This window comes from Aquarana catesbeiana, linkage group LG03, assembly GCF_042186555.1.
Source record: "Aquarana catesbeiana isolate 2022-GZ linkage group LG03, ASM4218655v1, whole genome shotgun sequence".
NCBI lineage: Eukaryota > Metazoa > Chordata > Amphibia > Anura > Ranidae > Aquarana > Aquarana catesbeiana.
In genome coordinates this window covers 94,913,391-94,929,187 of record NC_133326.1, presented here as the reverse complement: position 1 = coordinate 94,929,187, position 15,797 = coordinate 94,913,391, and the positions used below count along the sequence as shown (strand labels likewise).

The following is a 15,797-nucleotide window of genomic DNA, read 5'->3' as shown; positions in this document are numbered from 1 at the left end:
AATCTGACAGAGCTTGAGCTATTTTGCAAAGAAGAATGGGCAAACATTTCACTCTCTAGATGTGTAAAGCTGGTAGAGACATACCCAAAGACTTACAGCTGTAATTGCAGTGAAAGGTGGTTCTACAAAGTATTGACTCAGGGGGGCTGAATACAAATGCACGCCACACTTTTCACATATTTATTTGTAAAAAAAAATTGAAAACCAATTACCATTCTCCTTCCACTTCGTAATTATGTGCCACTTTGTGTTGGTCTATCTCATAAAATCCCGATAAAATAAATTTACGTTTTTGGTTGTAACATGACAAAATGTGGAAAATTTTAAGCGGTATGAATACTTATTCAAGGCACTGTAGATTTAGTCACCTTCTGGCTTCTTAAACTCAGCTGGCAGTCCCAGAAGGCTGAACTCATCCATAAGGGAGATTGTTTGTAGCCCAAATCAGGAGAGCAGCCTTAAGTGCCAGTGTTGCTCCTCCATAGATACAGAACAGTGAGTGAGCGTTGTCACTGTAGGACAAGAAGTGTGTTACTGCCAGAATCACCAAGTAAAGAAAAAAGACCTGAGAAAAGAAAATGAATTCTACCATCACATAAGATGGTAAACAGCAGTATATTACATTTTTGTTTTGGGGTTTCAACACAAAGTGGTTGTATACCCCTACATACTGTGTACCCAGTGAAGGGACTATCCTCAGGTGATACACAGAGTTACAGCAAATCCTCCTACATAAGTTGTATCTGTCTATCTGCAGTCTTCTCTTCTATGTATCCGTTCAAAGTGCTGAATTTATAAGCTTTTCTGAGAGTTCAGAAAAAAGGGAATGGAGAGCTGAAGTCACACTCTGCACAGTGAGGAGAACTCTTCACACAGCACACAGGAACAGAGCTGAGGCTGTCAATCTGCTGGAGGTCCCTCCCCTGTCACCTTTTTTCTCTTGGTGTCAGAAAAACTTGTCAGAAGTGACTCATGCTGATAGCAGAGGAATGAAGCAGCAGACAGAAATGACACGGATTGAGACACACTATAGAGGGAAATGCTTTGTTCACATTGCATGTCTGAGGTTTACAACCACTTTAAATTAAAACTATCATAGAAGAAGTACAGGAGCTGCATTCCTGTTTGGTGCAGTGACTCACATGTAATGCACAACAAAAAAGGTCAGCAGCACAACCGGGCAATTGGCATGCTCATAAGAGAACAGTCAGCACAGCCAATATCTATGAGCCTCTAATGCCAGGCTTATGTTGGTAGTGGTATTAAGCCCAAAACCAAAAATATATATTTCAGCTTATCAATTCTTAGATGTGTGTGGCTTTTTTTTTCTTTTTTTTTTAGGCTTTTTTTCTTCTTTATTTTCACCTAGTGAGTAAATCTGTTATTTTTCAACTTCAACAGACCAAGCTGTTCATAAAAAAATGGCAGTTAGAGGACTGAAACAAACCATTTACCACTGACAGAGATGCTAGTTTATTTTATTCATTTATGTAAAACTTTTATTCACAAAGGAAAAAATCTGTAACTGCTTATAAAGTAATATCTGGAGTTCAGCTTTAATTTGTTAGTCAAGTTCATCTATATCTACTAGTGCATTTAATACTACACCCCAAATTGGCAATGCTGCTGTCCAAAAGTGTCTCCATTGCTTCTCTATCTAGACACCCTAGGACAGGGAGTGTATTACTGGCAGGATCATCAGGTAAAAATAAAGTAAAAAGAAACTAAAAAGAGAAAATGCATGCAGTTTCCTAATTAAAAACTATCAGGCTGCAATAAACTCCATTTTTGTTTTTGGGTGCCTGTACCAGTTTGTTTTTCCTTTAACCACTTCCGGACCACTGCATGCCGATATACGTCCTTAATTTGAAGGGGGATATCGTTGTTATGGCAGCAGCTAGCTGCCATAACCCTGGTATCCTCTTGTTCAGCCGGCGGTCCGGTTTCCGATAATAGTGGTCCCTGCGGCAGATTCACTGCAAGATCACTTTTATTGGCGGCAGGAGAGGGCCCCCCTCCTGCCGCGCTCTGGTGCCCTACACTGCTTACCGGAGCCGTCGGCAGCAGTGGAGGTGATCAGATCTTCACCCTTGCTGGGCATGGAGACAATTGAGGGGAAGATGGCCCCCACCCGTCTCCATATCATTGCAGGGCGGAAGCGACGTCAAAACGTCACTTCCGCCTATAGCTCTTAAAGGGCCATTTTTTTTTTTTTTTAAATGACAATTTTTTTTTTATTGCATTCTATTGTAAATATGAGATCTGAGATCTTTTTGACCCCAGATCTCATATTTAAGAGGACCTGCCATGCTTTTTTTCTATTACAAGGGATATTTACATTCCTTTTAATAGGAATAAAAGTGACACAATTAAAAAAAAACAGTGCAAAAATAAAAAATAAAAGGTAAAATAAATAAGAAAAAAAGAAATAATTTTAAACGTGTCCCGTCCTGCCGTGCTCGCATGCACGCATTAAACGTTGCCTATTGAGATTTTTAAGGGTAAAAGTTTGTCGCCATTCCATGAGCGGGCGCAATTTTGAAGCATGACATGTTGATTATCAATTTACTCGGCGTAACATTATCTTTCACAGTGTAAAAAAAAATTGGCTAACTTTAATGTTGTCTTATTTTTTTATTAAAAAAGTGTACTTTTTCCAAAAAAAGTGCGCTTGTAAGACCGCTGCGCAAATATTGTGTGACAGAAAGTATTGCAACGACCGCCAATTAATTCTCTAGTGTGTTTGAAAAAAAATGTATAATGTTTGGGAGTTCTAAGTAATTTTCTAGTAAAAAAAATGTTTTTAACTTGTAAACAACAAATCTCAGAAAGAGGCTCGGTCCTTAAGTGGTTAAGTCAGGGATCTCCAAACTATGGCCCTCCAGCTGTTGCGGAACTACACGTCCCATGAGACATTGTAAAGCTCTGACATTCACAGACATGACTAGGCATGATGGGAATTGTAGTTCCTGAACTGGAGGACCGTAGCTTAGAGACTCCTGTATTTTCTAGGTAAGTGACATGACTGGAGCAGAGTGCACATTTCTAAAGTGGGAATGAATGGTGCAGCAGAAGTAGTGACCATGACTATGATAACATTGAACACGGGAAGCAGGACTGATTGCTTTGTCAACAAATGCAACAGTAATATGTCAAAATTGTGTTTGCTTTTCAGGGAAAGGGGAGCTAAAGTGTGAGCTGACATGCCGAGCAATGGGCTACAGATTCTACGTCAGGCAAGCTGAAAAAGTAATCGATGGAACTCCGTGTGATCTAAATGGAACCGCTGTTTGCATAGCTGGTCAGTGTAAGGTAAGCAAAGCATTGCTTCTTGTTATCAGGCCAAGCATTTTCATTATTAAGGTTTGGAGTTCTCCTAGAACTTTCTATGCACATGATTTTATTTTTGATGTCACCTTTGTTGTGTGTAAATGAATGCCTTCTGATAATATATTTCCTTTCAGCCTTTGGTTTTTGAATTTACAAAGTGCATAGTGTTTGGAAAAAATAATCAGATAAGAGAGAGGTTTTTTTTCAGGTTTTATTATTATTATTCTTTTTAATTTCTTACTGGTGGATATAAATATCAGTAGATGACGTCAACTGAGCTTTTGTACACCGAACATTTACGTTTGTCTAATTCATCATTTCTTGCCCCACCCAGGGCCGGTCTTGCTGGTGTTCATAGATTTATTTCCATGTCACGCTGACACATGTGCAGTGATGCATCAGGTGATGACAAAGTCTTGTTAAAATGCATGTTGTTGATCATGATGGTAACATGTGGAAAGTCAGATGGTTGTTGTTCTCAGGCAGCAGTTTAGCCAGAAATTGCATTGACCCTACTGTGTTATTTGTTATTTTTGTGGCAATGAATTGAAATCTTGTATATCAGCGTAATATGAGCATAATAATTATTTTATTATAACTGTCTGCCTTTTGTGTTTTTGCATGCATGTTCAAAGAGTGTCAGAAAAACACAACTTAAAGAATATGTTACCTCAACATTTCATGTTCCTGACATGAAAAAGTTTCCTGTTCTCTTTGTATTGCTTCCTTTGTGTGAAATCCCTGGTGTTCCTGCAAGTCTCTCTGCTTTCCCTTTTAAAAACTGACCACGCTAGGCATGAGAGCACAGCACAGTCAGTTCCCTGGCTGTGCTGGAACTCAGCCTTTTCTCCAATGAATAGACTTGTGTTGTCACCCCCCCCCTCCCCTTACAGCCATTCACTGGCAAGACCAGTGTACTGGTGTTCCTCCTTCTCTAGGTCTCTTAGCTCCCTATGTAACTGAGAACAAGAGGGTATATGATCACTTATACAAAGGGGGGAAAAACTATTTATAATGTTTTTTTTATATGTATACACAAATGTTTTACCTTTAATTTATATTGCAGATGGGATGTGTTTGTTTACAAGGGGTTTCCATATACTTTAAAGCAGTATTAAAAAAAATAAAAAAAATAATAATGATAATATATTTCCGTTTACCATTCCGTAAATGGGATAGTTGCATTTCTGAAGGTTTTTTCCTTTATTTTAATCTGTTGATCCATCCTGTAACACATTTCCCGTTCCTAGGGTGACTCCATTCTAGTAGGGGAGCAACATAGCTACCCTTGGACAGCAGCATTGTCCATCTGTGGAGAGAGCAGTGTTATATGTACTAGCAGATTTAGATAGACTTGACTAACAAATTAAAGGTGACTCCAGCTAACACTTTTACACTCTTTTAACCACTTCCGGCCTGGCTTATAGCAGATTGACGGCCGGGACGTGGTCCTGTTTTCCTGACTGGGTGTCATATGATGTCCAGCAAGACAACACGCGCCCGCGGGTGTCAGTCTGACACGCCTCTGACAGAGGCTTCTTACCACGTGATCAGATTTGACCAATCATAGCTGATCATTGTGTGAACCAGGAAGTGGCGGTATACGGCATTCCTCGGTTCGCGCTGACAGGGAGAGCCGATCGGTGGCTCTCCCTGTCAGAGGAGAAGTCTGTGCTGATAATCAGCACATTGATTATCAGCACAGCCCCCATCAGCTGTGCCCATCACCTGCCAATCAGTGCCCAACAGCTGCCAGTCAGTGCCCTCTCAAAAAAATCTCTCAGTGCCCACCTCAGTGCTCATCACAGTGCCAGTCAGTGCCCAGCAGTAACATCTGTCAGTACCTCATCATCAGTGCTGCCCATCAGTGCTATCTATTAGTGTCCATCAGTGCCATCTGTCAGTGCCAATCAGTACCGCCTATCAGTGCCGCTGGTCAGTGCCCATTAGTGCCGCCTGTCAGTGCCCATCAGTTCCACCTGTCAGTGACCTTCAGTGCCGCCTGGCAGTGCCCATCAGTGCCACCTATCAGTGCCCATCAGTGCTGCATATCAATGCCGGCTATCAGTGCCTATCAGTGCCACCTATCAGTGCCCATCAATTATACATATCAGTGCCTCCTCATCAGTGCCCATCAGTACCACCTTATCAGTGCCAACTTAACAGAGCCCATCAGTGCCACCTCATCAGCGCCCGTCAGTGAAGGAGAAAACAAAATTTTATGACAGAAACTGAGAAAAACTTTTTTTTTTTTCAAAAATGTTGGTCTTTTTTAGTTTGTATAGCAAAAAATAAAAACCCTAGAGGTGATCAAATACCACCAAAGAAAGCTCTATTTTTGGGAAGAAAATGATAAAAATTTAGTTTGGTTACAGTGTTATATGACCGCGCAATTGTCATTCAAAGTGTGACAGCACTGAAAGCTGAAAATTGTCCTGGTCAGGAATGGGGTGAAAGTGCCCGGTATTGAGGTGGTTAAGCAGTTACAGCAACAGATTTGTTTCCTTTTTAGGCCTCATGCACATTGGACCTTTTTTCAGGTGTGGTTTTTGGCTTCAAACGTTTTTTTCCTTCAGCCAGTAAACTCCCCAGCATGTTATCCTATGTGTCCATGCTCACATAGGCTGTTATCAGCAGTTTTTGTCAGGGGCATTTTCTGGCTGGAAAAAAAAATGAACTAGTGAGTTTTGAGAGGAGTTTTTTAGCTGTAAATCAGCTCTAATGCCGCGTACACACGGTTGGGCTTTTCAGCAACAAAAGTCCGACAGCCTGTCCGACAGACTTTCGACGGACTTTTGGCGGACTTCTGATGGACTTTGTAACGAACGGACTTGCCTGCAAATGATCACACCAAAGTCCGATGGATTCGTACGTGATGATGTACACCGGAATAAAATAAGGAAGTTGATAGCCAGTAGCCAATAGCTGCCCTAGCGTTGGTTTTTGTCCATCGGACCAGCATACAGACGAGCGGATTTCTGGGTCCGGCAGAGTTACGACGTAAAGATTTGAAGCATGTTCCAAATCTAAAGTCTTTCAGATTTGCGACTGGAAAAGTCCGCTGCAGGTCCGGTGAAGCCCACACACGATAGGATTGTCCTCTGGATTTGGTCCGTCAGCATCCGTCGGACCAGTCTGGTCGAAAAGTGTGACCGTGTGTATGCTGCATAACTCTGAAAAAATGCTGAGAGCAGCTTTAAAAGCAGCTATTCGGTGTTTATCAGCGTTTTTGAGCTATAAGCTTTTATGGGTATATAGTTTTGCTAAAAAAAAAAGCTAAAACACGCTACAGCTAAAAAACGCTGAAAAACGCTAGTGCAAAAACGATGAAAAACTCACTCTACAGCTAACATTACTGGCTTTTTTTTTATAACATCCTGTGTGCATGAGGCCTTAGAATAAACATTTTACATAAATGATAAAACGTTGACCATTGTAAATGACCATAGTTTAAATGACCAATGTTTGTCTCTCTCTTCTAACTGCAACTTTTGCTGGACAGCTTACTCTGCTAAAGGAATGGTCAGATCAACAGGTGAAAATAAAAAATAAAAAAAAGGAAAGGAATGCACCCACCACTTCTAAGGAAAGATAAGCAGCAATATATTACATTTTTGTTTTTGGGTTTAATATCGCTTTAACTTGCTTATCTTAACTTGTCCCCCCTGATGGTAGCTGCTAAGTATTACAAAATACAGCTGTTTTTAGCAAGAGTCCCAGATGGTTCATTGGTGGTAGAGCTTGCTGCCTTTCTTGCTGCCTTTAGTTGCTGACAGTGACTTCCTCATATCTGGCTCACATTGAAGTGTGTTGCATTTGCATAAATTAAGCCAAGATTTTACAGTTTACTCAGAGACCCAAGAGGGTGGAAATCAGCATAATAGCTGCTATGTATTTGAAATATGAATCTTTATCTGACATGTTCTGTTTGGTACGGGTTCTTCCTTTTAAATAACTACACAAAGTCCTTACTTAAAAAAGAAAAACGTTTAAAGCCCTTAGTGTTGTGGAAAGTTAACTCTTTGCCTAAAGCATATGTGTAGGCCAATGTAAATAAATCCAGTGTAATTCATTTATGTTTTCTTATGCCGCGTACACACGAGCGGACTTCTCGGCAGACTGAACTCCGAAGGACTTTTCAACGGAGTTCCGACGAAACAGACTTGCCTACACATGATCCCACCAAAGTCCGATCGTTTAGAACGTGATGACGTACAACCGGACTAGAGAAGGTAGTTCAATAGCCAGTAGCCAATAGCTGCCCTTGCGTCGTTTTCGGTCCGTCAGACTAGCATACAGACAAATGTTTTTTTCGATAGGAATCGAGTCCGTCGGAAAGATTTGACATGTTCTATTTTCTAAGGTCCGTCAGATTTTTCAACAGAAAAGGTCCGATGAAGCCCACACACGATCGGAATGTCCGACGGATTTGTTCCGTCTGACCTTTTCTGCCGGAAAGTCCGGTCGCGTGTACACGGCATTAGAGATATAAAAATCCCAAATGTAGTTTAAATAAAACCTTGGTTATGTCAGATTTTTGCGTCTCAAAGCAGTACAATTATTTTGCATAGAAATTTGGCGTTTTATATTGCAGGCCTGTAATTATTAGCAATAACACAATTAAATCTGTCCAAACAAGAGTCTAGTAGATATCCCGGTATGATAAAGTTTGAAACACAAAATCATAAATTATAATATAATAAATAACTGTAAATAATTATAAAAAAATTAATATAATAATAAAATTAATTTCCCCACGATTCACTATCGCTCAATCCTGCAAGTGTTCTAATTTACTATCGCTGTTTTCTAGCTGGTCTAAAACCACTTTTGACGTAAAGGGACACTTTTTAGTTGCTATGGACAATCTCCAGTTTCCAGGCAGAAAGAAAAGTGTATATAATATAAAACTGCATGCAGGGCATTGGGCAAAGCACTGGGGACAAAAGGGATGTGAAATGATTTCATACAGTAATGTAATCTGTAAGATTACAGTGTACTGTATGTGTTATGAATTTTCTATCTTTTTGAATTTGCCGCTGGGCTCCACCCCCGTGCGTCGCGATGCTCGCAGAGAACGGAGCCCGGCACACAGAGGCATCGGGCGGAGGATAGAGCCCGCAGACACAGCGGGGGGACATCACAGGATCCTGGGGACAAGGTAAGTAACCTCTTCCTGGATCCTGCAATGCAATCCCGAGTGTGGCTCGGGGTTACCGCTAATGGTACTGAAATTTAACCCCGAGCCACACTCGGGAAAACTGCCAGGGAGATTAATATATTTCACAGTAAATTTGGAGCTGGCTGATAACCAACCTCTTCAGTCTGTTGCTGCTCATTTACTATCCATTTATAGGCTGGGGTGGTTTGGCCTGATAACATAGAGCCGATTATGCTACAAAAAGCTAAATACAATGCCTACATTTTAAATTTCTTTTCATATGTCTGTATTTCTCTGACATGTTTGTGAATGTCAATAGCCTTTTTTTTTTTAAGTTGCTGGGTATGCTAGGCTTCACTGGTTCTCAAAGTTCCTGCTTACTCTGAAACAGTATATTGTCTTAAAAATTCTTTCATCTTCTTCACCAGTGATTAGAATCAGCCTGAGCTGTTTCCATAAAGAAGTTGTAGCTGTAAATATTTCAGCAAATAACAGTAAGAAAATCACTGGCACATGCTTGGCTTTCCCTTACATTCTCCTCATAAAGTAAATGTTTTATGTAGTCTACTTGGTGTATCCACAGTCTGCCATAGTGAATTTGTTGGAAGGGTGGCTGTCCATCAACACAGCCATTATTTGAAAGTCTGTGTCAGGAGCTGAGAGAATAGACATTAAAAAAAACCATGTGATGTAGCATCTGGATTACCTATGTAAACAATGGAAATACAGTAAAGGGAATGTATATGTTATGGAACACGAAGATATAGGTCTCTGTGATCACAGGATAACATCTACAGGCTCTGTTTATGCTCTGCATACACCTACACCAATTTCACAAGTATCTCCAACCCCAGTAATTGCTGACACACTATCAGTATAGTTATAGAAGAGAAATAAATGTAATTTAGAGATTTGGAGGAGGCTAAGAGCATTAGAAGGTACTTTTTTGAGTAAAGAATACATACTTAAATAAAATTTTATTTCTGTAAACCAGAGTTTGGTGTCACTTTAAGGGCCTCTTCACACCTTTTTCATTTTGGATGGAATTCTGCAGGTCTCGGTCCTTTTGCAAATTGTTCATTGTTTGGTTCACCTGCCATAATATCTGGAACTTGGATAAATTCGATGATAATCTGTACCTCTCTTTGTGTGTTCCGTATACCCTATTCCCTTTTTATTTGTTCTTTAAATTATTTTCTCTTGTTTTTTTATCTTAGTCATTACTTTTTCATGGTGATACATAAACTTCCAGATCTATCCATTCTAGGTCTAAGGGCTCTTTCACATGGGGCGGATCAGTGATGATCCGCCCCGTGAACACCTGCTTGCTCAGCTGCGATCGTTCCGCCGATCCCCGCTGAGCAGGAAAATGACAGGTCCGTCGCTGCACACTGTGCAGCGATGGACCTGTCAGAGCGCCGCTCTCCCCTATGGGGGATCGGATGATGACGGACCATAGAGTCCGTCGTCACCCGATCCGATAATGGATGGAAAAGTAGGGTTTTCCTCCGTTACACTTTTCGGATCAGAGCGGGTCGGATGTCAGCGGACATGTCACCGCTGACATCCGACGCTCCATAGGGATACATGTATGTCCGTTTTTCATCCGAAAACAGAAGGATAAAAAACGGACATACGGATCCCCCGTGTGAAAGAGCCCTAAAAGTTCTTTCTACCCTGTTTGTAATTTATGCTACATTTGTCATTGTTTTTGATCCTCGTGTTATACATTGTTTCTCTGCTGGCAGTTGGCTTACTTTAGTTGTGCTTGGTTTAGGATGTAATCCACTTATTACAATAAGAGGGTGAGTCACAGTGTCAGAAGGCTGAGCAGACAAGTCAAAACTTGCTTTTGGTTGACTATTGATTTGAAGATTCCACTATAAAACACATCCATGTTTTTCAACCTTTTTTCAGTCAAGGCATCCTTTAAATTTATGCACAGTTTTGAGGCACTCCATTCTAAACTAATATTTTTACATATTGCAGCAACATCTGGTGCTAAAAGAGAGGAGCAGAGGAGGGGCAAGCTAGGAAGTCTTCAGGTGCCTGATATCCACCTTATCAACAAATAATTTCATTGGTTCTTAGATGCTGGCATCTGGCCCACACAGTGCTCAAGGTTCTAATGTTGCACAATAAAAACCTGTGGCTTTGTTTAACAAAAATGGAGACCCGATCCACCCACTTATTGACAATTTTTGGACGATTTGGGACAATTTTTAGGCATTTTGCCAAGGCACCCCTGAACAGGTAATTTTTCTCAGGAACTCACCCTCCCTGGCCAACTCCCCTCTCCCAACACTGCCGATCTTAGGGGAGAGAAGTAAAGTGGGGCCAAATAAAGGTGCAAGGCTTGGGAATGTGTAGCACACAGAGTACCGCACTCACATAACACACTGGGCTTGGGAGTGCTACTGTGAAGTGCTGAGGTGTGTGTATCACACAAAGCTCAAGGGATAGCACTTACCCCCCCCCCCCCCCCCAAAGTAACCATCTATTGCTCACCTCCGCATACCTCTTTGCTTACTTCTGCGCCCCCCATTCACAGCTCACCTCTGTACCCCCTGCCCACAGATCACCTCAGCAACTCTCGTCCACAGCTCACCTATGCCCCCCCCCATCCACAGTTCACCTCTTCCCCTGTCCACAACACACCTCTTTTACCTCCACCCACAGCTAAACTCTGCACTCCTGTTCACAGTTCACTTTAGCATCCCCCATCCACAACTCACTTTTGTATGCCCTGTCAACAACTCACCTCTGCATCCCCATCCATAACTTCTCCCCAACTACAGCTTATCTCTGCCCCTCCTAACTGGATGACTTTATTGCTACATGCAATAGTTCTCCTAAAAAAAGCCGCATAATAGCAAAACATGTTGAAAATGTAACATCATTGTAGCTGCGAAAATACCATTGTAGTTGCTATGACAAAAGAGATTGTGTTGGTGTTATGATTTTATTCTGTTTTTAAAGTGAATTATGAATAACATTTTAAAAATAAATATGAACATATTGTTGTCTTGGCACCTAAAAATCCCATATTATTTAAATGTATTTTCAGGATGTGGTTCATTATCTTAATTCATTTTCAACCCTTATTATATAACTGCCCAAAAGCTTGTATCAGTTTGGAACACTGTCATTGATACTTTGAATTTTAATGAATTTATGAGTGCTGCAACCACAGAATTTCATTATTTTATATGTATACATCCTTGAGCCCCTGAGGACGTCCTATGGGGATGAAACATGTTGACAAGAACTTCCCAGACACACATGCTGACATCATTAAAAATAAAATTAAGAAAAATAAATAAAATTGCGCTTGGAATAGTGGTGGGAATAACAATGAAGAAAATTGAAATGAATTCAAATAGTGTAAATAAATGATAAAAAATATATAAAAATATTGTTGAAATAAGAAATATATATATTAAAAGCTGCGGCTATAGGTGGGGCACACCAATATAAACATAAACCAAAAAAAACGCGCTAAAGATGTTAAACAGTAATGAAAGTATAAAGTCCAATTAAAGTCCAAAATAGATAACGTAGACTCCTCAATGTGATAATGTTGAAAGGTGATAATTCACTTAAGATACATCTGTGTGGTGAAATGCTGACCAGAACGTAAGACAAAATCAGACAGGTGGCTTAAACCCAGCCCGGGCCTTTAGAGAGCGATTCCAATATGACAAGGTCAGTCGCACTCGTGCAGCGAATCAGGTCCGCATAGGTTTATCCAAAAAAATATATGGCAAAAACATAGCGTAATACTGATATGATAATAAACAATAAAAACAAAAGAGGAAAAAGTGCAACCTCAAAAACAAAATCATAAATATCATAAGGACATCCTGTGTGCACAGCATACACAGGAATGTGAAATTGGTGACATGCAACATGCAATGAGTGGTGCTCTTAGATAAAATTATGAACCACCAAGTATATCTGCTTACCAAAAATCAGAGATAGGTGAACATACAACTACCACCAAAATGCAGAAATCGCACCAAGTGCGCAAACATATGAAGCAGCTTACCAGATGGTAAACTAGTGTACGCACACTCAACGCAATTGAAGGCTTGATATCTCAGCGTGACACAGGATTAGCTTATGTGAGCCTATTGGAGTTCCTGCTTACCAGAAGGTCAATTGGAAGAAAACCACAAGCAGAAATCCTGGCGGAATTGGCGTGATCCCGTCCTGGCAAACTCGTCACGAGCTCTGTACAATATATCAATGCTGTTTAAGCATCATTTCGCCCGCAGCCTTGGCACAAGGCACCTCAGTTTTTAGAAAGATTAACTTTCAGCATTCTGGGTCTTCCAACTCCATGAGAGGCTGAACATGGAGGTACCGACAGGCATCTCCCCCCAGGCTCTTCTTTGTGGACATTTACTGCTTGTGTTTGTTTTAGCTGACCCTGACAGAAATGTGTGGAGTCCAGAAAATGGCGTGATTGTGTAACCTTATACAAAGCACTGTTGGCTGTTATTTACTAAATGCAAAGACACTTTTCACTACAAGTGCACTTGCAACTGCCCTGAAACTGCACTTGTAGTGCAAAGTGGATTTGCCCTTAGGAAATAACCCCCATTTTCTCATCAAACAACAATTACATCACCCCAAAAGTGTTGTAGCGTTGAGACAATAATCCACACATTCTTGATGAACAATCTTTTTAATACCTGCACAATCACATGTGCATTTACCAAAGGTTTTTCTGACAAACCAACATGTTTATTGTATAACATATTTTGTGGTGTCATTATCCAAAATCAAAATGTGCATTTTATAGAAAACAGGCCTGTGTAAAACCAACAAGAAAGAAACAAATCTTGATCTTACAAAGTTCACATTTGGTAGAACTTGAAGGCAATATCAGACATGAGTATTTAGGAACTGTGTTTGATATTGCGTTCAGATGGGGGAAATCACCCCTGGAAAAGCCAAATTTGGAAGATGCACACAAATTTCCCAATGTCAACATGTGCTATCTGCCATCACGGGGGATCAAGGGACGTGTTTTGGGGGAGAAAGCCCTTCCTCATCGCTACTTTATAATTGAGGAAGGGGTTGCACCCCCAAAACGCGTCCATTGATCTCCCGTGATGGCAGATAGCACATGTTGGCACACTGTGTGCATCCTCCAAATTTGGCTTTGGGAAAAATCACAAAAACATTTAGCACATTGTAGCACACAAAAGAAGAAAGTGATTTGGAGGGGCTTTAAACTCGCCCCAAAACATCAATGATGTTTTTATATTTTGGAATAACATCATTGATGTTTTGCTTGATGTTTTCCAATTGTAAATTACACCCCATGATCTCCCCGATCAGGATCTGGGCACTTTCGGATGTGAAAGGATCTTCATCCACAACCTCACGATCACCTAAAAAGAAAGGAACCCCAAAATAAATTAGGTCAAAAAAAAAATGACCATCTCTTATCTGAGCCTGTAGTCGCAGACACTCACCTGTTGTGGTGACTACTTCCACCACATCTTCTTCCTCCTGCTCAGCTTGTGTTGGGGGGATTTCCCCTTCTTCCAGAGGGGGGGGGGGGGCTCTGGTCTCCTGGGATGAGGGGTGTCCTCCGAGTCTTTTCTCCCCTATGTAAAACAAAAATGGTATAATTAGCACACAGATATTTGATGGCAGAACTCTAAAGATGAAACATTGCTTGGAAGTGGGGTACAATTGTCTATTTTAGCAGAGTTCCAAGATGTAGCTTTTTTAGTGTCCTTTGTCAAGCTGCAATACTTTACCTGTTTAGTACAAGCTTCACAGATGTAGCCCCCCCTATAGTATACACTGGAGCACCTGTGTGGCCCCCCTAATAAAAATGGTGTTCTGGGGTCCCACACTAGTGCTCCAGTGTCCAGATGTGAAAACAGCTGCTGAGTGTCCTCTCCTTACACACAATCTAGTTTGCATTTCATTCTAGTAACAAAGCCATCTACACAACCCAATTCTTTGAAGACAAGTATAGGGCCTCAAAATGGTGGCCAAATGCATATGGGCTAAACAATGGTGTTTTATAGTCCGAAAAAAAAATGTGTGATCCGAACGAATAATGTGCCCATGAACATGAAAGTTGCCATTTTAAACTGTACAACAGTTCCTAAAAGCACATGGAGCAGCACGAACGTAAGAAACATAAAAAGAATAGGAACACAGCACAACTACTTACTTTTTTGCAGCACTCTCCGGATCTTTCTGTACTGCTCATGTTCTCGTAATTTGAGGTCTGACCACTGCTTCCTGAGCTGATCTTTCGATCGTCGTACCCCGAATTTCCGGTGCAGACTCCTGACCACTTTCCCCATGATCTTGGCCTTTCGGACATTGTGGTTGGGGTAAGGCCCATACTTTCCATCATAGTCGGCCTTCTTCAGGATGTCCACCATCTCCAACATCTCCCCAAAGGACATATTTGAGTCCTTTAATCTCCTTCTGGATCGGGACGTTTCAGGCTCCAGCCTTTCCTCCTCCTCCTCGTTGCTGTAAATAGCACGATCCTGCTGTCTATCCGCCATGTGCTCTTCCTCCACTGCGCCGAACGAAAAGGGGCGGGGAATAGAATAGAAAGAATGTCAGGGGCGGGCGGAGTTATACGCATGCGCAGTGTGTATAAATCGTAACGCGCGCGTCTTACGTACGATCTGTGAGTGGAGGAAGGAGCATCGGAGACGCCGATCGAGCTAACGAAGGTAGGATCTAAACTTGGGCCTATACTGCTTCGAAATGGAAGCCTATATTGTAACAAGATTAGGGGAGTTTGGCCTGACATTAGGGTTTGTCTTGTGTTGTGTCTTGCAGAGAAAATGGATGGGTTCAACGACCACAATTTCCTGCCCCTGTTCATAGACAAGTACAGGGAGCTGCCCTGTCTGTGGCAAGTGAGACACCCCCACTATAATCACAAACAGAAGAGGCAGGCAGCGCTGGAGAAACTGCTGGAGTTGGTGAAGCCGGTGGTCCCCACAACAACCATCCCTTATTTAAAAGCTAAAATTGGGGGCCTGAGGAGCACTTATCTTAGGGAGCGCAAGAAGGTCACAGATTCCCAGAGATCAGGAGCTGCAGCAGATGACGTTTATGTCCCCAGGCTCTGGTACTATGAGAGACTGCGATTTCTGTCAGACCACACTGAAGTCAGGGAATCCCTCTCTACTCTTCCTTCCACTCTTCCTTCCACCCCAGCTGAGGCTTCCGATGTCCAACCTGGGCCTTCCAGCCAGGAAGAAGTGGAGGAGCCCAGCTGGAGTCAGGTATAGCATTCTTCTACAGATTT

General features: G+C 41.5%; 1 protein-coding gene across 1 annotated transcript in view; it reads left to right on the top strand.

The window, feature by feature from the left end:
• THSD4 (thrombospondin type 1 domain containing 4) overlaps nucleotides 1-15,797 on the top strand; it is a 1,111,101-nt gene that overhangs the window by 513,517 nt on the left and 581,787 nt on the right. Inside the window, exon 7 of the mRNA XM_073618833.1 lies at nucleotides 3,176-3,312. Coding sequence (XP_073474934.1) covers nucleotides 3,176-3,312 — 137 coding nt within the window. The remainder of the gene's footprint in view (nucleotides 1-3,175; nucleotides 3,313-15,797) is intronic.